This window comes from Vicia villosa, unplaced genomic scaffold (genome assembly GCF_029867415.1).
Source record: "Vicia villosa cultivar HV-30 ecotype Madison, WI unplaced genomic scaffold, Vvil1.0 ctg.000256F_1_1, whole genome shotgun sequence".
Taxonomy (NCBI): Eukaryota; Viridiplantae; Streptophyta; class Magnoliopsida; order Fabales; family Fabaceae; genus Vicia; species Vicia villosa.
Genome location: NW_026705109.1, coordinates 163,891 through 187,444, shown reverse-complemented (window position 1 = coordinate 187,444; position 23,554 = coordinate 163,891). Strand labels below are relative to the sequence as shown.

General features: G+C 33.6%; 2 protein-coding genes across 2 annotated transcripts; one reads left to right on the top strand and one right to left on the bottom strand.

Moving 5' to 3' along the window:
* The first annotated feature begins 11,924 nt into the window (after positions 1 to 11,924).
* On the top strand, positions 11,925 to 15,375 carry LOC131626034 (CSC1-like protein At1g32090). The gene is made up of 11 exons (XM_058896852.1): positions 11,925 to 12,238; positions 12,325 to 12,477; positions 12,564 to 12,699; positions 12,793 to 12,894; positions 12,996 to 13,115; positions 13,215 to 13,295; positions 13,393 to 13,733; positions 13,816 to 14,061; positions 14,134 to 14,458; positions 14,545 to 14,778; positions 14,852 to 15,375. Exons 1-11 carry the CDS (start codon positions 11,925 to 11,927, stop codon positions 15,206 to 15,208), a joined length of 2,409 nt encoding a protein of 802 aa, XP_058752835.1. The 3' UTR covers positions 15,209 to 15,375.
* Positions 15,376 to 17,992: 2,617 nt separating this feature from the next.
* LOC131626057 (CSC1-like protein At1g32090) lies at positions 17,993 to 22,457 on the bottom strand. The gene is made up of 11 exons (XM_058896873.1): positions 21,897 to 22,457; positions 21,003 to 21,155; positions 20,780 to 20,915; positions 20,585 to 20,686; positions 20,250 to 20,369; positions 20,076 to 20,156; positions 19,631 to 19,971; positions 19,287 to 19,532; positions 18,889 to 19,213; positions 18,568 to 18,801; positions 17,993 to 18,484 (listed from the first exon to the last, which is right to left on the bottom strand). The coding sequence occupies exons 1-11, from the start codon at positions 22,208 to 22,210 to the stop codon at positions 18,167 to 18,169; spliced, it is 2,370 nt and encodes a 789-aa protein (XP_058752856.1). The 5' UTR covers positions 22,211 to 22,457; the 3' UTR covers positions 17,993 to 18,166.
* Positions 22,458 to 23,554: the final 1,097 nt, after the last annotated feature.

The window sequence follows — 23,554 nt, the reverse complement described above, 5'->3', positions numbered from 1 at the left end:
AAACAAAAGAAAAGTCTTTTTCTTTTAAGATGATTAACTTGTACATAAATAAGTAATTGAATCATTTCTCATGATCAAACTAATTAACTTTTTCAAGTAAACGGACGGGGTGGATGTACATCCACACTTTCCTCGGATTAACCGATTGGTTGGCGAATGTCACATCGATAGGTTATTCAATTCAAAATTCATTTTCTACTAATCCAATTCAAGATATTTACAAAAAGGATTCAATCCGGCCCCTTTAACGCGAACTAGAAACAAGATATAAGACTCAATCGTGTGAGCACGCATATGTTTATCGCGCGAAGGTGACTTAACATCAATCCATAAAAAATATTGATTTCATATGAAGTGTTTGATAATTTGCTTTATTTTGTTTTTGTTTAAACATTTCACTGGATATAGATTACTAGTGTGTTTAAATTCAAACGTGTTTTTTGTTGAAATATATTGTCTCAGTTGCCTATCATTATCATTGCATATAAAATTGGTTTAACGCATATCCGAGCTTTTCGATAACGATTCAGATTAGACGAAAACGGATCCGGGTGTTTCCCGCTTGCCATAGTTCTCATAATTTTAAAACAAAATTTTTTAAAGCTTATTTTTAACTTAAGATATATTAAACCCCACCTTTTAGATAAGTTGCCTTCGTCTAACAAAAAAGCATGAAACCATAATCATATGATTATATAATATATCTCATGGTTCAAGTCATGTATACTATCTTTCTAGCCTTAAACACCACCCTCACTACCGCTACTCACTTAATTGTAAGAGTATTTTCATACACATCATCTTAAGTGCTGATCAATTACAACCATCCATCTTAACCCATTCAAACCTCAAACCATATATATTAAGTGTAATAAAGATGATATATTAATTAAGTAATGAAAGAAATTACTTATACCATTTAGTTATCAAAACTTTATTTATGTAAAGAAAATATTTTTATTTCCATTAAAAGTAGATATTATTAGTCATCATTAAACATATACTATCTTCTCCTCTAAATAAAAACTCATACAGAAAACTAATAGAATTAAACAATTTAATTGAATTAATAAATTTACTGACTATTTATATAATTTTACCAATTTATTTTTGGAAAAATACTAAATTTGGTCCCTTAATTATAACCTCTAGTTTACTTTGGTCCCTTATTTTTTGTGTCACTTTGGTCCTTTAATTTTCTAAAAGCAACCACGTTAGTCCTTATGTTAGTGAGTCGTTAGTCAAAGTCAAAAAACAGGTTCCAGGTGGCAGTTAACTTGATGTGGTGGATATGTGGAACCCAGCTGAAACATTCACTGTGAACTTGAAGGATTACTCGTGCTCTTGTAGAAGATGGGATCTCCAGGACTTCCATGTTTCCATGCAATGTTAGCTATGAAGAGAAGGAATTTTAAAGTTGATGACTATGTTCTTAGATAGGATATTTAGGTATAAGGCAGTCTACAAGCATGTGCTTTACCTTGTGAATGGATCCAATTTGTGGGAAAAGACTCCATATCCAGATGTGCAGCCACCTAAGCACGGAAAGTTTCCTGGTAAACCAAAGAAAAGGAGAAACATTAAGGAAGGTGAGATTGATGGGACTGACAACAAATTGAGAATAACAAGTTTTATAGTCAGTGCCCTAGGTGCCAAAAAGCAGGACATAACAAGAAGACTTACAAGGTCAGGCCAACAACTGAAGTAACTCAGACCACTGCAACATAGGCTTCAACAACATAGGCTCTTGCATCTTAGGCCAATGCAACATAAGCTTCAACAAATCATGCCAAAGCTACACAGGTTTCAGCAACACAGGGGAGCGTAACACATGGATACATGAATGCAACTCAGTATTCTAAAGAATAGGCAATATCATGGCAAGGCAAAATTGAAAAGTTAAAAGGAACTGGCAAGCAACAGAAACTTGGTGTAAGAAGGCCATTTGTTCCACCAAGACCAACAATAAGATCCTCTACATCTAAGAATATGGTTTGTAACACCCTTATAAACCCCGCGGTAATTATATAAAATTCAGAGTAAAACATAAAAACAAGGGTGTCACAATTCAATTTAAACCAATTTATTCATAAGTCATTTGTCATGCTACACTTAGGAACAAATCATCACATTATCATAATCATGTTTCTACACAGCGGAATATCCATCATACAGATAAGCATAACATCATCTAAGCGATATCCCACAAAGTTAATACAATAACAACAGAATAAAGTATCCTCATAGACTCTAAGCTAGCGTTCCCTAGTGTTACAATATCAGAGCATGACACCGACGCTATACTTAAACAAACTGGCCTATGAGCTATCCTCACCAAAGCCAAAAGCCGCTACTTGCCAATCTGAAAATGACAACATGTAAGGGTGAGTCTTATCGCAATTAACAAATATTATGGCATCATAAATTATAACACATCATAGTTATATTAATCACCCAATTGTATTATATTCAAACAATTCAACAAATATACAATCAACACATCATCAATTCATAACACTGAAACACATTCAATCATGTTATGAAATCATGCATATGAATGAACTGACACTATGCATGTGGTACCAAACATCATCAATGGGAATAACCCACCGACCGATCTAACATCTTCAAGATACGACCCTGCCAGCACAAATTCCATACAATGGGAACTATGCCCTTCGCTGAATCCACACATCATTCGGATTCAGCCCTCAAACGTATGATTATGAATGAATGCAAACATATACAACATACTTATAACATCGTCGATCCGATGAACATCATCGTCTCATCTCTTACCATCATCATCATTATCAAGCATGTATATGTATCAGCATAATTTAACACAAATCAATCATCATCACTATCATTACAGAACATACATGTATTTGCACCAATCATCATCATAATCAATGATAAGAATATACATGTATTCACATCATTCAACACATCTCATATTGTCACATCTCATCATATATATCAACAATATATCGTCTATCAAACAAACAAAATATTCACATCATACTCATATCATCACATGAAATATCTCATAAGCTCCATCACACAATCAAATAATTCATCATAGGAATCATGTTTAAAACATAGCATTTATTGTCACATCTCATCACATATATGTACAATTCATCATTCATCAAGCAATAAAATCATGATTCAAAATTAATTGAAAGTTACACCTCATTTCATCATTTAAACACATGGGTTATCTCATAAGGTTCATCATGCTCGAAACAACACTAAAAACGGACACGCGGTTTGAAAGTTATGGCCTTCGGAGTCGACGCATAAAAATTTATGTCCCCCCTCGGGTTTGCTCAGGTCGACCCATGAGTCGACTCATGTTGTCTTTTGGGAACCTATAGGTCGACGCATGCTGCTTTGATGCAGAATTTTTCTGTGATTTTGATATCTTTCCTCTCCCAATTTCAATCTAATCGCACCACAACAGTTCCCACACCAAAATATCATCAATTAACATAACATATTACGATTATAACACATTTTAGTGGTCATCTAACACCAAAACCATTCATCAATCCCTGAATTACATCAATTCAACAAAAGCAACCTAAATCTCCCAAAACCCCAAAACCTAATCATACAATCCAATTGACCTAAATAATATTCCTAATCAGTATTATCATCTAAAATATGCTAAGAGATGCTAATCGGAGAGTCCCCCTTACCTTGGCAAAAGATCTTGATTAGCCCTCTTCTTCTTCTGTTCCTCTTTCACGTATCAGCTCTTCTACTCTTCTGCTCCTCTTTCACATCTATTTTCCTTTTGCCCTCAATTCCTTATTTTTATGAAAATAGATTTTAATTTAGTAAAAGGCCTACTAACATAACACCCCTCTTTACTAACACCACACTTGGCCCAATAACCTACCTCATAATTCTTTCCAAATAATTCCATAAAATACCGAATAATTTTAAATAATAATTTAAATTCCAATTAAATTAAAATTAGAAAATATGGGGTGTTACAACTCTCTCCCACTAAAAGAGTTTTCGTCCTCGAAAACATACCTCAAGTGAAGAGTTCCGAATAGGAGTCCTTCGTCTGACTCTCTAGTCTCCAAGTAATACTTCCATCAGCCGGTCCTCAAAATTTCATCTGACATAACCAATAAAAAGCACGTCTCATGCATTCAAATCTCAATTCTTACGTCGCACTTGACCATCCAAAGGTGTACCACTCATTATACCTCCAAAAAGGTTAACAACAATGGAACAATTGAGGTATAACCCACACAATGCGCCCAAAGACTAAATAAGAGATGAATAGTTAACCAAACACGTAATCACAGCTGTTCATTATTCTTCATCTTACCACCTCGAAATCAAATTCATTTTCAAACCGAAAGAGAACCCAACATCCATGTCAGCAAGATGTGTAGTATTTATTTAACCTCTCCATCATAGAAGTTATACATACGCACTAGCATCCCATCCTAGAAAGCGAGATCACAACCTCATTTAGGACAGGGATCTTTTCACAATCCTATCTGCCCTTCTCAATATCCTACTACCTAATAGCACTGTCATTAGGACATTAACTTATCTGCATTTGTCAACAAGGTTGTCACTCAACACTAATATAGATTTCTGTTGCACACGTTTGTGCAATATAATTCCTTACCTATAGCATGATCACACCTGATCGACACCGGCAATCATGCATTCCATCTACCGAACGTACCAACCTTAAACATACTTTTCCATTTTAGTGGTAAGATAATACTTACACTTTTCTTTCACTGCTTCCTTCAAGAAAACTCAATACTCGTACTCCTCATACCATTGAATTTCAACTATCTGACTCCTCTCAAGTCACACCAGCAATCATCCAACACGTTACATTCCGTTTTCGCTGCGCTACTATGATTACTCATTACAATCATCATTGCCAATTAGATTTCCGAGTTTTTACCCGATTCCGGCTCTCTTTACTCATTCGTTCAAGAATCATTCTTTATCATACATGGTACTAATCTACCATTTAGCAATACTTACTCGCACTCTTAAACAAATCCCTGATTTACTTCCTCTATTCAAACATTCTAACCATCAGAACGAGTACACACAAGTATTTATAATCACACTCATCAGCCTCAATATACCATTGCTTATAAAATAGCTCAAACTGAGTCCCGCTCTTCTCTAGGAATTAAATCAATTTCGTCCTTTATAGAGTATAATTCCTAATTATATCTGGAATCTACAATAACACCTTAACAACGACACAAAATTATTATAGCATCATATAGTATCAATTCATCGTCTTAACTTTGCCAAATACATACTCGTTAACTACGTACAACCACAATTACATTCTCATCATCTTAGCCATTATTCAAAAGAGTTCTAACTCTTCGGCACGACATTCTTACGTCCACTAGATTCTAAATCCAACACATAGATTAATACATATTCTCTACATATGTTCCTGACATTTTTATTCATCACTGCCCACGAGTAGTATTCATAACACTACTCCACATCACACTTTCGCTGTGCGACTCTGATTACTCGTCTTAAGTCATTGTCCATTATGTTGCACTCTTTCATATTCACTTCTTCATAAGTTTGCACAACACGGTGATAGATTATTCTTGCGGTTTAATATCCATAACATTTTATACTATTAAGGCAACAAAACAAGCTTATCTTATCGATATGATTTCCTCTACTACCAACAAGAGATTAAGGGTGATCGAGTCCTCAATTTGTCAATAGATAGTCGAAAACCATATTTAAGCATAAACCGTCGTTACTACATAATAGTGTCTTTTCCAAGTTTGCACTCAAACTCATTAACATCGTCATAGCCCAATAATTCACTTTGAGTCTTTACAACTCGCACACTTCCCTCTCATTGGATCTTGTCGGTGAGACACCAACGTCCAAACATTTCACACAATCCGCTTCATAGTCACTTAGCATCACACACTTGTTAAGTATTTTCCAAACTTCATAATCACTAATATACTCGTACATTACTATTCATCTCGTTCCAAATCAAAATCCTCATCTTAGTAAAAGACCGCGATAACATTCATAACTTGTGGTTTTACTCTAAATCCCATGACATCTTTCGCGCCCAAATATCATTCCACTCGGAATCTCAACAAAGTCTTCCTCACATCAATAGGTGTTAGAAATTCTCTACAATTCTTCTTTTATACATGTCGTTACTTTGGCATCACAAATACGACTTCAACTGTTCTAAAGTTTATTTTTCCTTTACTACTAATTCACTTCTCACTAAAATCCACCGGCACTCAAATCATCTTTAATATCGAACGTCTCATCAACTTATTCATCAACGACATGTTCTACCCAACTTCGTTTCGAACAATTGCGGTAATAACCATTCCCATTCAACAAGTTTCATGCTTCCATAACTTACCTCGGACTCTCTCCTTATAGGATCACTTCTACTGTATTTATAACTCTCCCATAAGGTAGAACATAATTTCACCTTTTCTAGGCTCAAACATCACATTAACCCGACACTCGGAGTCCAAGTTATGAATTTTCCAACGTTATCCGAAATACAACATCGACATCATGCAGCGACACTCTATACGATATCTCCAAAAATCCTTAAATGGTACATTTAATTCCTAAAATTTCTTCTCAACAAACCTTTAATTATTCCTTCAATCCGCTCAACTCTGACACTGACGTCCCGTGCGGTACCAATAATTAAGTCTAGTTCTAAAAACAAGTGTAGCCACAAACTTCACTTCTTTCCAATATCATCCTGACACAATTAAATACGTTACAGCTTCTGCAACCATTATTATAATAGAGTTCATCTTGTTAGCTTTCCGACGCTTCAAATGGAACTTAAATTGGATGTCCAGGACTCCAGTTATGAATTTTCGAAGTTTCATAACGATTAAATAATTTTCCCGCATTTTGCTTATGGAGATTCCACTCTGAGACTCATCCTCTTCAAATCAATCACATTCTAAAAAGCCCCTTATCATATCTCTTCGCTTCCAAACATTCTTATAAGTTGAGAACACATTCCATCGCCGAAGTTCGATTTCTGAAACATCACGACAGCAATCCTCTTTGCAAACTTGCAACTGAACCTCTTCCGAGAAGCAAGGCTTCTCCCCCACTTCGCTCAAACCAACTCCTGCAACAAAACAAACAAGTATCTACAGTGATTCGCTCACATGTCGCATACCAAGGGATAATACGCCGACAGTATTCAACTGTCGTGCAAATCAACTGACTCGACAATTGGCTGGACGGACCGACCTGCTCTGATACCACTATTGTAACACCCTTCTAAACCCCGCGGTAATTGTATAAAATTCAGAGTAAAACATAAAAACAAGGGTGCCACAATTCAATTTAAACCAATTTATTCATAAGTCATTTGTCATGCTACACTTAGGAACAAATCATCACATTATCATAATCATGTTTCTACACAGCGGAATATCCATCATACAGATAAGCATAACATCATCTATGCGATATCCCACAAAGTTAATACAATAACAACAAAATAGAGTATTCTCATAGACTCTAAACTAGCGTTCCTTAGTGTTACAATATCAGAGCATGACACCGACACTATACTTAAACAAACTGGCCTATGAGCTATCCTCACCAAAGCTAAAAGCCGCTACTTGCCAATCTGAAAATGACAACATGTAAGGGTGAGTCTCATCGCAATTAACAAATATTATGGCATCATAAATCATAACACATCATAGTTATATTAATCACCCAATTGTATTATATTCAGACAATTCAACAAATACACAATCAACACATCATCAATTCATAACACTGAAACACATTCAATCATGTTATGAAATCATGCATATGAATGAACTGACACTATGCATGTGGTACCAAACATCATTAATGGGAATAACCCACCGACCGATCCAACATCTTCGAGATACGACCCTGCCAGCACAAATTCCACACAATGGGAACTATGCCCTTCGCTGAATCCACACATCATTCGGATTCAGACCTCAAACGTATGATTATGAATGAATGCAAACATATACAACATACTTATAACATCGTCGATCCGATGAACATCATCGTCTCATCTCTTACCATCATCATCATTATCAAGCATGTATATGTATCAGCATCATTCATCACAAATCAATCATCATCACCATCATTACAGAACATACATGTATTTGCACTAATCATCATCATAATCAATGATAAGAATATACATGTATTCACATCATTCAACACATCTCATATTGTCACATCTCATCATATATGTCAACAATATATCATCCATCAAACAAACAAAATATTTAAATCATACTCATATCATCACATGAAATATCTCATAAGCTCCATCACACAATCAAATAATTCATCATAGGAATCATGTTTAAAACATAGCATGTATTGTCACATCTCATCACATATATGTACAATTCATCATTCATCAAGCAATAAAATCATGATTCAAAATTAATTGAAAGTTACACCTCATTTCATCATTTAAACACATGGGTTATCTCATAAGGTTCATCATGCTCGAAACGACACTAAAAACGGACAAACGGTTTGAAAGTTATGGCCTTCGGAAAATTTGTTAAAAATTTGTATGCTGTGAATCGACTCACAACTTTTGCAGGTCGACGCATAGAAATTTCTGTCCCCCCTCGGGTTTGCTCAGGTCGACCCATGAGTCGACTCATGTTGTCTTTTGGGAACCTATAGGTCGACGCATGTTGCGTTTATGTAGAATTTTTCTGCGATTTTGAAATCTTTCCTCTCTCAATCTCAATCTAATCGCACCAAACAGTTCCCACACCAAAATATCATCAATTAACATAACATATTACAATTATAACACATTTTAGAGGCCATCTAGCACCAAAACCATTCATCAATTCCTCAATTACATCAATTCAACAAAAGCAACCTAAATCTCGCAAAACCCCAAAACCTAATCATACATTCCATTGACCTAAATAATATTCCTAATCAATATTATCTTATAAAATACGATAAGAGATGCTAATCAGAGAGTCCCCCCTTACCTTAGCAAAAGATCTTGATTAGCCCTCTTCTTATTCTGTTCCTCTTTCACGTATCAGCTCTTCTACTCTTCTGCTCCTCTTTCACATTTTTTTCCTTTTCCCCTCAATTCCTTATTTTTATGAAAATAGATTTTAATTTAGTAAAAGGCCTACTAACATAGCACCCCCTCTTTATTAACACCACACTTGGCCCAATAGCCTACCTCATAATTCTTTCCAAATAATTCCACAAAATACTGAATAATTCTAAATAATAATTTAAATTCCGATTAAATTAAAATTAGAAAATATGGGGTGTTACATGGTTGGTTCTACCACCAGGAGGTCTACTCCAACCAAGAGAAACACATCAAAGAGAACCATCTAGTAGTATTTAGGTCTTATCTAGTTTATGGACTTAGGATGTCAATGTAACATTTTGATATTATGTATTGCAGTTTGAACATGTCTATGCAACATGTCAATGCATTTTGGAACCTTTATGGAAATATGCCTATGTCCTACAACAATATCAATTAATGTTATTTTGTCTTGCAAAAATACATGCGTACATGTTAATGTCATTTTGTGATAATTCAACAATTTTCTGTTAATGTTTAGGTAATTTGTTAAGTGTTTAGGTAATTTCAACATGTTGTGTCATCATGGATGTGAAAATTGCTATCTCATATTCCAAAATATTCGGAATATTAATCAACTGATAAACTGTGTCAAAAAATTAATAAGATTCAACTGATAATTGTGACCAAATACACATGATATTACACATTTTTTCTGATAGAGTGTGTTACAAAAACACATAGACATTACACATAACAACTGATACATACTCCTAAAAAAGCTTAAAACGACATACACCTAACATTACAAAACACATCAAGTTCAAGGATTTTTTCCACTTCAACATCTTGTTCATTTGAATGTGTATTTCCATCACCGAATTCTCTAGTTCATCATTTCTAATCAGTAATTTTTCATACATATTTTTGGTTTCATCAAAATCTCTTGATATGCATTTTAACCTATTCATCAATACTTGATTTGTGTCTTCTTTCATTTCCTCACAAAACCTATAAAAAAAACTCACATCCTCTTTGTAAATTTGGATCAAAACATGTTTACCTTATGTTAATAAACCCAAACAGAAATTAGCTAGGGCTTACCTTATAATTGTGACAACCCAAAAATTTCTTTCCAAAATTCTTCTCAGTAGTTTCCCTACGAAGCACAACTTTATTTTCACAATGGCAATTTGATGCAAATGGGGAGCTAGTGTATACACATGACTCACAACTTTCAGAATGTTTCTGTTTCATATGCAAAGAACAATGACTGGCCTTCATCATTCACTGACAAGACGAGTTGAACAACAAGAGAACGATGATGGTGGGTACGAAGAAGATGTTGAACAAACACAGAAAAATAGGAAGAAGAATTTGCCCTAATTTGGCCTCAGCTGGAAACGATGATGAAGATGATGAATAACGCGAGGGAATAGGAAATATAAAGAACATGAAGAAACCTTGCTAGCTCACTTGCCACGTAGATAAAATAAACAGATATTTAAGGCCAACTGGCAGAAGGAACATGTTTGCATCTTTTAAAAAATTAATTGACGAAAGTGAACCAAAAAATCAAGTGACCAAAGTGAACCAAAGGGTATAGTTAAGGGAGCAATGAGTATTTTACCTTTATTTTTAATAGAGAAAAACATTAAACTTTTGTATAAGGATATTTAATATAAATTGTAAAAAAATGCAAATTTATGATGAATATATGGGTAAAAAAATGTCAACGCACTTTAAAGATTAAAGAGAATCTCATAAAAAAATAACAAAGAATTTTTTTTTTAAAATATTATATTTAACAATAGAAATAATATAAATTAATATATTATTTTTTAAATTTATTAATTTGTTGAATTATAAATAACATATAAAAAAATATTTAATTTTTATCATAACCAAAAGTTTAGGGTGTCATAACTATTTTTTATTTTTCACTGTACATTATATAGAAACATTGTGTTAATCTGAATATAAAAATAAACAAAAGGAATAAACAAAAGAAAAAAATTGACATCATTAACTTCCCCGCAGCGTGGAAAAGTAAAGAAAGGAATAAAAAAGACTAGCCTCTTTAATTATTATTATTATTTTTTGGTCAAGTCATTTTATCATACTCTATAGTTAGTTTGATACGTGACATGATAATAATGAGCTATGAAGATTGAAAAAGACAATCACAAACAAACAAGCATTAGATCTTAGACTATATTAACATTTGAATAGTATATTTTAGGACTCTATTTTTTTTTAAATTTAAATTATCTAAATGTTACTATCTTATAAAACAGTAGACAATTAAAAGAGAATGATTTTTACTTTTTAATCACAAACTAATAAATCATTTTTAGGCATGCAACTATTAAGTGCATGTTTGGTTTGGCTTTTGAAAATGCCAAAAGCAATTCTAGAGGTGTAGAATCAATTCTGTGTAATTTTAAGATGTTTGGTTTGACAAAAGTAGAATTGATTCTGTCTCCAGAATTGATTCTACTTGAAGCTAGAATTTGTAGCTTCTGCCTCTAGAATTGATTCTGGATGATTTTTACACTGTAATTTATTATTCAACTTACTTTTACAAAAATGTATCCAAACATAAATCAATTCTGTTAAACTCAATTCTGCTAGAATCAATTCTACTAAACTCAATTCTACTAGAATCTGTCCACCGCCAATCCAAACACACCATAAATCACATATGCTAAAAATTGAATAAAATTCATACTCTCAATATATAGAGCCTAAAATTCAATTCAACACCAAGTTATTCTTCTCTTTGTCCCTCTAAATGGCTACTGTAGCAGACATTGGTGTTTCAGCTGCTATCAACATACTATTAGCTTTTGCTTTCTTGATAGCTTTTGCTTTACTCAGAATTCAACCTGTCAATTACAGAATTTATTTCCCAAAATTGTATATCAATAATGGAAGAACCAGTCCAAGAAGTCCTGGAAATTTCTTAGAAAAATATGTCAATCTTAATTTCAAAACTTATTTGACTTTTCTCAATTGGATGCCACATGCTATGAGTATGAATGAAACTGAGATCATTAAGCATTCTGGTCTTGATTCTGCTGTTTTTCTCAGAATTTATTATCTTGGGTACTTTTTTTTTTCTTCATAAAATAAGATTTTTTTTTATCTATTGTTTTCACCATTCTGACTAGTTTTTATGCCTTATGCTTCAGCTTAAAGATTTTTGTTCCAGTCACCATTGTGGCACTGTTTATTCTTCTTCCAGTCAATGTTTCAAGTGGGACACTATTTTTCCTTAGAAGAGAATTGGTAGTGAGTGATATTGATAATCTCTCTATATCAAATGTTCCACCTAAGTCTTTAAGGTATGAATAACTCACCACACTCCAAGTTGGTTCTGTCTAACTCTTCCTTTCGTGTTACGTCTAACCGCTGCAATTGTTTATTTCAGATTTTTTGTTCACATAGGTTTGGAATACCTGTTTACAATATGGATTTGTTTTCTGCTCTACAAGGAGTATGATTATGTAGCGTTAAAAAGGTCGAATTTCTTGGCTTCACAACGCAGGTGTGTGGAGCAATTCACGGTGAGTTCAAAGTTCTAACTCAGCGTGGATTTTCCGTTTCTGGTTCGTTTGAACTATATTTTGAAATCCTCGTGGTTTTCATGGTTGTTGCAGGTACTTGTCAGGAGTGTCCCTCATACGTCTGGTCACTCAGTATCGGATAGTGTGAACAGCTTCTTTCAAACAAACCACCCGGATCATTATATTGGACATCAGGTAAAGAATTTGATGACATTCTTGATTGGTGAGGTTTGTCAACATCGCATTCTTTGCATTGTGTCATATTCATATTCTTAATGTTGAAGTTCATTTTTCAGGCTGTCCACAATGCAAACAAATTGGGAAATCTTGCTAGCAGAAGAGATAGACTTAAGAATTTGCTGGACCATTACCGCCTAAAGTTTCAAAAGCATCCTCATACAAGACCAACGATCAAGGTATGTAATCGGTATGAATACAAGAAGTACATTATGTGACTTAACGAGAATCTATTCGGACACAAAATCTCACCGTGTTATCTCTTTTCATTTTTTTAGACCGGATGTTTAGGACTTTGCGGCAGGAAAGTTTATGCTATCGAGTACTATGAACAACATCTTAAGGCAATCGTTAAAAAGGTAAATTGTTTTTGTTTTTATGTTTCGTGTTATTGTTTATATTTTCACTTCGACTAATAAACACGAAAGAATATGTATCTAATATGTCCTTGTGCAGATGACATTGGAGCACCAGAAGATTATAAAAGATCCTGAATCTATTTTGCCTGTGGCTTTTCTATGTTTCAATTCGCGTTGGGGAGCATCAGTATGCGCACAGACTGTACAAAGCAGAAATCCTACACTCTGGTTGACTGATTGGGCTCCAGAGAAACGAGACATATATTGGCGAAACTTGACCATACCATTTGTTTCTTTAACCGTCCGGAAATTTATAATAACCTTGTTGCTGTTTGCGTTGGTATTCTTCTATATGATTCCTATTGCTTTTGTGCAATCCCTTGCCAATTTGGATGGTCTTGAAAAAGTTGCTCCTTTCCTCACACCAGTAATAGAAATGTAAGTGAACTTAAATGTGCTTTTGAAGCAAATGAATACGATTCTCCGATTCTATATTGAAAATTGTTTTTGCTTTTGGCAGGAAATTCATCAAGTGCTTTCTACAAGGTTTTCTTCCTGGTTTGGTCCTTAAAATATTTCTATACATTCTACCTTCAGGTCTGATGATTATGTCAGAAGTCGAGGGATACATCACATTATCAACACTCGAGCAAAAAACAGCGGAAAAATATTATTACTTTATGTTGGTGAATGTTTTCTTGGGAAGCATAATTACTGGAACTGCATTCGAGCAGCTGGATGCTTTTCTTCACCAGTCACCTACACAGTATGTTTTCTTGTAAATAATATTTCATAGTTTTTTCGCGGCCTCCATGACCGATTTTATTGTTGGTTATAGGATTCCTAGAACAATTGGAGTTTCGATTCCAATGAAGGCCACCTTCTTTATGACATACATAATGCTTGATGGCTGGGCTGGAATTGCCTGCGAGATTCTCAGAGTAAAGCCATTTTTTATATATCATCTCAAGAACATGTTCTTAGTAAAAACCGAGGGAGATCGACAAAAGGCCATGGAACCTGGGAGCGTGGACTATCCCGAAACTCTTCCGAGTCTTCAACTATATTTCCTTCTCGGTATTGTTTATGCAATAATGACTCCAATCCTTCTTCCGTTCATACTCATCTTCTTCGTCTTTGCATATTTGGTTTATCGTCATCAGGTATGCACCTGCCTATAGTGTTTTTCTTGGAAAATCCAACAACACTGTGCCATAAATACAATTTCTTATAATGTTTGACTACATAGGTAATCAATGTCTACACTCAACGATATGAAAGCGCCGCTGCATTTTGGCCACAAGTTCATAACCGCATTATAGCAAGCTTACTGATATCGCAGCTTCTTCTGTTGGGCTTACTTAGCACCAAAGAAGCGGTTAAGTCTACTCCTTTGCTTCTGATGTTACCAATCTTGACATTTGCATTTCACAAGTACTGCCAAAGTCGTTTCGAGCCCTCGTTTAGGAAGTATCCCCTCGAGGTATGTTGCGTAACACTACAAGTTTGAGAAAAATGCAATTATTGTAAACTGATTATTCTCTTAATCTATTCAGGAAGCAATGGAAAAAGATTTGTTGCAGAAAACAACAGAACCTGACCTAAACATAAAAGCATATTTAGCAGATTCTTACTTGTATCCAAACTTAACATCATTTGAAGAGATAGAAGAAGAATTGGTTGAACTTGAAAAAGTTGAAGTGAAAGTAGATAAAAACCAAACTCCTCATGTGGCTAGTCCAATGTTGAGTGAGTCAAGTTCACCTTTTCCTTCACCACTACATCATATCCATCAACATCAACCTTCACCTTCACCACTACATCATATCCATCAACATCAACCTTCACCACAGGAGTATTACTACAATCCTCCCTCTCCTCATTATGATTATCAATATCAAGATCAACCTTGAATTGACATTAAGGGTTACTTATTTCAAAGTTCTTGAGACCTATGAAGTCCGGATACATATACGGACACGAGACATGACACAGATGCAGACATGAAAACACTGCTAATGTAAAAAATACGAGACACTGGCACGGCTATCTATTTTATATATTAATAAAATAATGTAATTATGAGGACAATTTATAAAGATTTTAAAAAATTTATGTGTATTTAAACTTAATATTTTCGATCAACCAAAAGAATACTTAGGCTCTGTTTGGTAAAACTAGCTGATAGCTGATAGCTGGTAGCTTTTAGCTTGTAGCTGGTAGCTTTTAGCTGGTAGCTGGTAGCTGATAGCTGGTAGCTGATAGCTGATAAGCTAATGTGAGTGTTTGGTAAATTAGCTGTTTCATTAGCTGATAGATACAAAATGACATTAATGACATTTTAATTAATGAGGGTAATGATATATTTTAGTTAAAATAATAACGGTATTAATGGAAGAAAAACTCACAAGCTAAAAGCTACAAGCTCAAAAGCTACTTCAATTAGCTTTTGAAAAAAAAGCTAAAAGCTAATAAAAAAGCTACAAGCTAAAAGCTAAAATAGAGTTACCAAACAGAGCTTTTTTATTAATACGAGCTGAAAAGCTAAAAGCTAAAAGCTAAAAGCTCTTTTTTTTATCTTACCAAACAGACTCTTAAATTGAGTACTTTCAATTAAGAAAGAAAAATAATGAGTGTCAGAAGAGAAAGAGCTAGTAAAGTACGGATGGTGGCGACGGTGAAATACCAGCATGCAGCGAAGCGGCGAAACGACAAAGATTTTAAAAACAAACAAAGATGAAAAAAATTTATTTTTTATAGTGGGGAAATGAAATATGAAATGTAAAAAAACGTTTTTATTTTTTAAAATTTTGAGAATTTGAGAGTTTGTTGTGTCAGTTATTTGAAATAATTTGTCGTATCTGTGTCCGTTGTATTTAATTTTTTTTAATACTTCAAAAATGTGTCTGATACGTGTCGTACGTGTATCGTATGTGTGTCAGTGTTCGATATGTGTCGTACGCGTGTCAGTGTCCGATATGTGAATGATATGGTTTCTTTTAAAATATTAGTGAATAAGTACGGATATTTCACTTGGAGTCTCCAAAAATTTAGTTTGGAGACTCTTATTTCAGATATGTATCTCTAAAAATTTCTCGGCATGCATTTTGTGTAAAAATATTGTCTAAGTTTGTTTTGTTTTAATCTGAATTCATGTTAATCTAACTAACAATGTCATAATCCATAATTTAATTCAAACATTTACAGCTCAAAATAAGGTAATGCATTAATTATAAAAACCTCTCAATTTGGTGCTTAGAACTCAATGCTTCCCCGTCATAAGGCCTATGGATGGATTCCCGCCTAACTCTGGCCTGCTCATTTAAAAGTCTAGCCCTCTCATGGCGAGCAGACGCATGTTGTGTTTCACGCCCGAGTCTCATTCTATCGTTGTTGTTTGCAGCCATTTTTTTGAAAAAATGAGAAAAAGACATTAACTTGCAATTCTATAAAAGAGAGGATTCAATTCAAAGATCCATCTCCGAAAACCAGAAATGACCCAATTCAGATATGCATTTTCGAAAAAGCTTGTGTTTTGCTTCAATGGCAGAAAGAGTTACCAATTTTTCCCTAACAGCCTAAAATGCAACCAAATCATACTGCATGTCTGTAACCGTTAGCTGGAAAATTTGACGCTAATATGGATTTGACAAATCAAGATTGAAAAGATGTTTAGAAAAATTTAGTGAAATTGGTAGTATTTCGACTAGCAAAGCTGTTAAGCTTTGACAGAAGGATATCTACAGGGGTTTTCACTTTTTCAATATGATATTAGGACTTAATATATTTTGGAGAAGTTTTGTTATTTCGACAAAGAAGTTTGAAACAAGGCTAAATAACCGTTTTTAGCCTTATGCATTCTTAGAAGCACGTGGAAGTCAAGTGGTGAGCAAAGTGCATGCAGGTGAAACGTGTCAAGTAGTGAAGAAAAGACTGTTCGTTATAGTTATTTCGTTCTCATTATAAATATGGATTTCCAATGTTAGATTAGGTGAAACGTGTCAAGTAGTGAAGAAAAGACCGTTCGTTATAGTTATTTTGTTCTCATTATAAATATGGATTTCCAATGTTAGATTCGGTGTGTTCAATTTGTACAAAAACTCATATTACTCAAAATATCTAACATGTTGAGAAAAAAGCTTTCGAGTGAAATGTATGTATGAATCATCATATTTTTTTCAAATATCTAACGGTGTTTACTAAAATGTACGGTAAACAAATTGGCACATCTGATGAAACTCTTGAACCTGGTAGAATTCTTGTGTCAAAAACTCAAAATTATTCTTTAATTTTTTTTAAAAATTTTTGTCTTTCTGTTCTTAAAGTTTCCAAGTCTTAATGCATATGAGATCAAGTAATAGTAGAATTTCAATTAATGTGTATGAGATTAAGGAATGGTAGAATTTCAAATGAAAATCACCATCAATCTGGTTCATTGGCCTGACGATTTCTAAAAACTAAACTAAAAATCAAACAACCTCAATTTTCATTGGTTCAGTTCACTTTTCTTTGGTTCAGTTCACCTTTTGAATCAAACTAAAAAAAAAAATTTGTGGGTTTGGTGTTTTGAATTGTCAGCCTAATTGATTTTTCCATACACCCTTAGTAAGAGATTCATAATATTTTTAAGACATAAAATTTGACTTTCTCTATTCCTGTATGTAAGTAAAACATTTATTTTATTTTAAATTATAATAAATTCTAAAGGATAAAAATTAATAATATTTTAAAAGAAACCATATCATTTACATCAAAAAAGAAATAATAATAATTTACAAATATAACAGATAAATGGCCAAAACAAACGTTAAAAAGAAAAACACTATCAAAGGTCTCTAGCAAATTTGTACTATGTAACCACTAAGCTCAATTCAAGGTTGATCTTGATATTGATAATTATAATGAGGAGAGTGAGGATTGTAGTAATACTCATGTGTTGAATGTTGATGTTGATGGATATGATGTGGTGGTGAAGGTGAAGGTGAACTTGACTCACTCAATATTGGACTAGCAACATGATGAGTTTGGTTTTTATCTACTCTCACTTCAACTTTTTCAAGTTCAACCAATTCTTCTTCTATCTCTTCAAATGATCTCAAGATTGGATGCAAGTAAGAATCTGCTAAATATGCTTTTATGTTTAGGTCAGGTTCTGTTGTTTTCTCCAACAAATCTTTTGCCATTGCTTCCTGAATAGGTTAAGAGAATGATAATCAGTTTACAATAATTGCATTCTTCTCAGACTTGTAGTGTTACCCGACATGCAACATACCTCGAGGGGATACTTCCGAAATGCTGGCTCGAATCGACTCTGGCAGTACTTGTGAAATGCGAATGTCAAGATCGGTAATATTATAAGTAAAGGAGTAGACTTGACTGCTTTTTTGGTGCTAAGTAAGCCGAACAGAAGAAGCTGCGATATCAGTAAGCTTGCTATAATGCGGCTGTGAACTTGTGGCCAGAACGCAGCGGCACTTTCGTATTGTTGATTGTAGACATTAATTATCTGCATAGTCAAACATTATAAATAAATTGCATTTATGTTACGGCGTTGTTGGATTTTTGAAGAAAAACTATATAGGCAAATGCGTACCTGATGACGATAAACTAAATATGCAAAGGCGAAGAAGATGACAATGAAAGGGAGAAGGATTGGAGTCATCACAGCATACACAATACCGAGAAGGAAATATAGTTGAAGACTCGGAAGAGTTTCGGGATAGTCCACACTCCCAGGGTCCATGGCCTTTTCTCGATCTCTCTCGGTTTTAACTAAGAACATGTTCTTGAGATGATATATAACCAATGGCTTTAATCTGAGAATCTCACCAGCAATTCCAGCCCAGCCATCAAGCATTATGTATGTCATAAAGAAGGTAGCCTTCATTGGAATCGAAACTCCAATTGTTCTAGGAATCCTATAATCAACAATAAAATTGGTCATGTGGAGGCAGCGAAATAAACGATGAAAAAATTAACAAGAAAACATACTGTGTAGGTGACTGGTGAAGAAAAGCATGCAGTTGCTCAAATGCAGTTCCAGTAATTATGCTTCCCAAGAAAACATTCACCAGCATAAAGTAATAATATTTTGCCGCTGTTTTTCGCTCAAGTGTAGATAACGCAATGTATCCCTCGATTTTTGACATAATCATCAGAACTGAAGGTAGAATGTATAGAAATATTTTAAGGGCCAAACCAGGAAGAAAACCTTGTAGAAAGGACTTGATGAACTTCCTGCCAAAAGCATAAACAATATTTAATCTAGAATCTAATATCGATAGAAGAGGAGAATCGCATTCATTTACTTCAAAAGCACATTTAAGTTCACTTACAATTCTATCACTGGCCTGAGGAAAGGAGCAACTTTTTCAAGACCATCCAAATTTGCAAGGGATTGAACAAAAGCAATGGGAATCATATAGAAGAATACCAACGCAAACACCAATAACGTTATTATAAATTTCCGGACGGTTAAAGAAACAAATGGTATGGCCAAGTTTCGCCAATATATGTCTCGTGGCTCTGGAGCCCAATCAGTCAACCAGAGTGTAGGATTTTTGCTTTGTACGGTCTGTGCACATACTGATGCTCCCCAACGCGAATTGAATGAGAGAAAAGCCACAGGCAAAATAGATTTGGGATCTTTTATAATTTTCTGACGCTCCGATGTCATCTGCGCAAGACATGCCAAAGAAGCCCAATAAACAAGGACATGTTAGATATATATTCTCTCGTGTTTATTAGTTGAAGTGAAAGATAGAAACAAAAACAACTTACCTTTTTATCAAGTGCCTTAATATGATGTTCATAGTACTCGATAGCATCAACTCTCGTGCCCCAAAGTCCTAAACATCCCGTCTAAAAAATGAAAAGCGATAACACGGTGAGATTGTGTCCGAATAGATTCTTGTTAAGTCACATAATGTACTTGTATTCATACCGATTACATACCTTGATAGTTGGCCTCATATGAGGATGCTTTTGAAACTTTAGGCGGTAATAGTCCAGCCAATTTTGAAGTCTATCTCTTTTTCTCACAAATTTTGCAAATTTGTTTGCATTGTAGACAGCCTGAAAAATGAAAACACACTAAGAACGTGACTATGATAGAATGCAAAGAATGCTCTATGTGAATCCTAACATCATGTAAAAGACCCTATTTAGATAAACAACTTAATTAAGTTATGTATAAGTTATTTCTAAATGTCATTACTCGTTCGAAGTATTTTAAGATTAGTTTATTTTTAACAAACCTCGCCGATTAAGAATGTCATAAAATTCATTACCTGGTGTCCAATATAATGATCCGGGTGGTTTGTTTGAAAGAAGCTGTCCACACTATCTGATACTGAGTGACCAGACATATGGGGGACATTCCTGACAACTACCTGCAACAACCATGAAAACCATGAGGATTTCGAAAAACAGTTCAAACGAACTAGAAGGCAAAAATCCATGCTGAATTAGAACTTTGAGCTCACTGTAAATTGCTCCACGCGCCTTCGTTGAGAGGCCAAGAAATGCAATCTCATCAATGCTACATTATCATACTCCTTGTAGAGCAGAAAACAAATCCATATTGTGAACAGGTATTCCAATCCTATGTGAAAAAAAAATCTGAAATAAACAATTGCATCTGTTAGACATAAACACGAAAGGAAGAGTTAGAAAGAACCAAACTGGAACATTGTGAATTATCCATACCTTAAAGATTTAGGCGGAACATTTGATATTGAGAGTTTATCAATATCGCTCACTACCAATTCTCTTCTTAGGAAAAATAATGCCCCACTTGAAACATTGACTGGAATAAGAACAAGGAGCGCCACAATTGTCATCGGAACAAACATCTTTAAGCTGAAATACAAGTACATCAAAATTAATCAGAATGTTCAAAACAGTTTCAAGTCAAATATGATTTGACCATATATTGTTATGTTTGACTTTTGACTTCAAAATTGATTCAGTCCCAAAATCAATTCCACCTAGAAGCTATGCATGTTTTTGATTCTGCAATGAAAAAAATTGATTTTGAGTGTGTTTGATTCAAGTAAATTTTAGCCAGAATCAATTCACTCAAAATCAATTGTTTTTCAACTCACTTTAACCAAAATCAATTTTATCAAGATTAATTAAGTCAAAATTTATTTTGTCACCACATAACCAAACACATGCTTAACACCATATATGGAAATATTCCAAGCCTCACACGCAACAACAACAACAAAACTCACACACATGAAACAGAACAGAAATTAAGGGAACATGAGGGAAAGAAGAAAATACAGCAACAAATCACATGCAACAAACAACAAAGTTTAATCTCACACGAAAACTGCTCAAGAAAAAAAAAAAACAAAAGCTGACATTAGCAAAAAAGAAAGTTGAAAACTACACGGCATAACAATCAAAATTCCCATCAACAATGTACCTAAAAATTAAACCTTTTCTAAAAAAATCAAACAGAATTGAAATTTTCTCACAGCCCATTATTAGTTATGCTGAAAATTATAGCTGCAACAAAAAATTAAGCACATAGAGTGATAAATTGGGATAAAAATTGAAACTTTATGACATAAAAAGGTATAAGAAGAGTACCCAAGAGTATAAATTCTGAGAAAAACAGCAGAATCAAGACCAGCATGATTAATAATCTCAGTCTCAGACATTCTCAAAGCTTGTGGCATCCAATTGAGAAAAGTCAAATAAGTCTTGAAATTAAGATTAACAAATTTTCCAACAAAATTCCCAGAGGTTCTTGGATTGGTTCTTCCACCAGTGATATACCATTTTGGGAAATAAATTCTGTCATTGATGGGTTGAATTCTGAGTAAAGCAAATGCTATCAAGAAAGCAAGAGCTGAGAGTATGTTGATGGTAGCTGAGACACCAATGTCTGCTAGAGTGGCCATTTAGAGAGAGAAAGAGGTTGTAGAGAGAGAAAGAGAAGAATAAATGGTTTGTGTGAAAGGTGGTTGTTTGGACTTTTTATGAGGATGGGTTGAGAGAATGGATTAAAATATTGGAGTTTGAGTTTTGGTTGATTGTGGTGAGTAAGTGGGGACTAGAAAGTGTTTGGGATTTGCATGTGCTTGGAAGAAAGAAAAAAAATAGGATATTGGGAATGGAAAATAGAATAAGTTGCCATTGTTTTGTTCTGGCATGTTCTTGTTTGTGTTGTTGTTTTTTTTACTAGGGTTATGTATGTTATTTTTGTTTCATAGAGAAATTAAAATAATTAATATGTAAAATATTATAAACAATTTCCCTATATTGATTATAGCATTTAAACTCATATTTTTGTTACCAAAAATAATAATAATAATAATAATAATAAAAAGAAACAAACACTTATTTTTAAATATTTTTATCACTATTCATATTTTTTAAGGTGAATATATTTGTAATATTTTAATAAATTATTAAATGTATTAAATGAGATGGAATCATGTGATTGGTTGGAGTTACACTACCCAACTTTTTGTGATGGGTAGAAAAGCTGTCCCTTTTTTTAATATTACTTGCATTCTTATTTTTATTAATTTTTTCCTTTTTAAATGGGATTTAAGTCAATTGTTTGGGTTAAATGCATCTAATAGATATTTATGGAAATATATTAAAAGCAATTATGACATATGGAGATTGTGAATTTTACTTAATTTTCAACATATTAAGGAAAAATTATTTATAAATTAATTAAGTCAATTGTTTGGGTTAAATGCATCTAATAGATATTTATGGAAATATATTAAAAGCAATTATGACATATGGAGATTGTGAATTTTACTTAATTTTCAACATATTAAGGAAAAATTATTTATAAATTAATAAAGGTCATGCTGACGAGAGTCCTCAGGACACTCTTTAAACATACTAAATAAAGAGAATATTATTTATAAAAGTCAAAATTTCAATTTCCATTGTATTTTCAATTCACTAAAAACACGCATTTTAAAAATAATTATTATTTTAACATCTTAAAGAGGTCCAAGAACACTAGTTAGCATTACTTATTAATAAAACAAATCTCAAAACAACTTATAATAAATAAAATGGAGAAAATATTAAATAATCAAATATACATTTCTTATTTTGACAAAATCACAAATTTTAAATTCTAATTTCTAAAAAAGTTGTTTTGATTTTTGAAGATTTAAAATTAATACATTAGAAGGTGACAGTATTTTTAAGTCAACATCAAAGTTCGGTATTTATAAAATGTAAGCTGAACCCTTTGGTAGTGTTAATATAGTCTA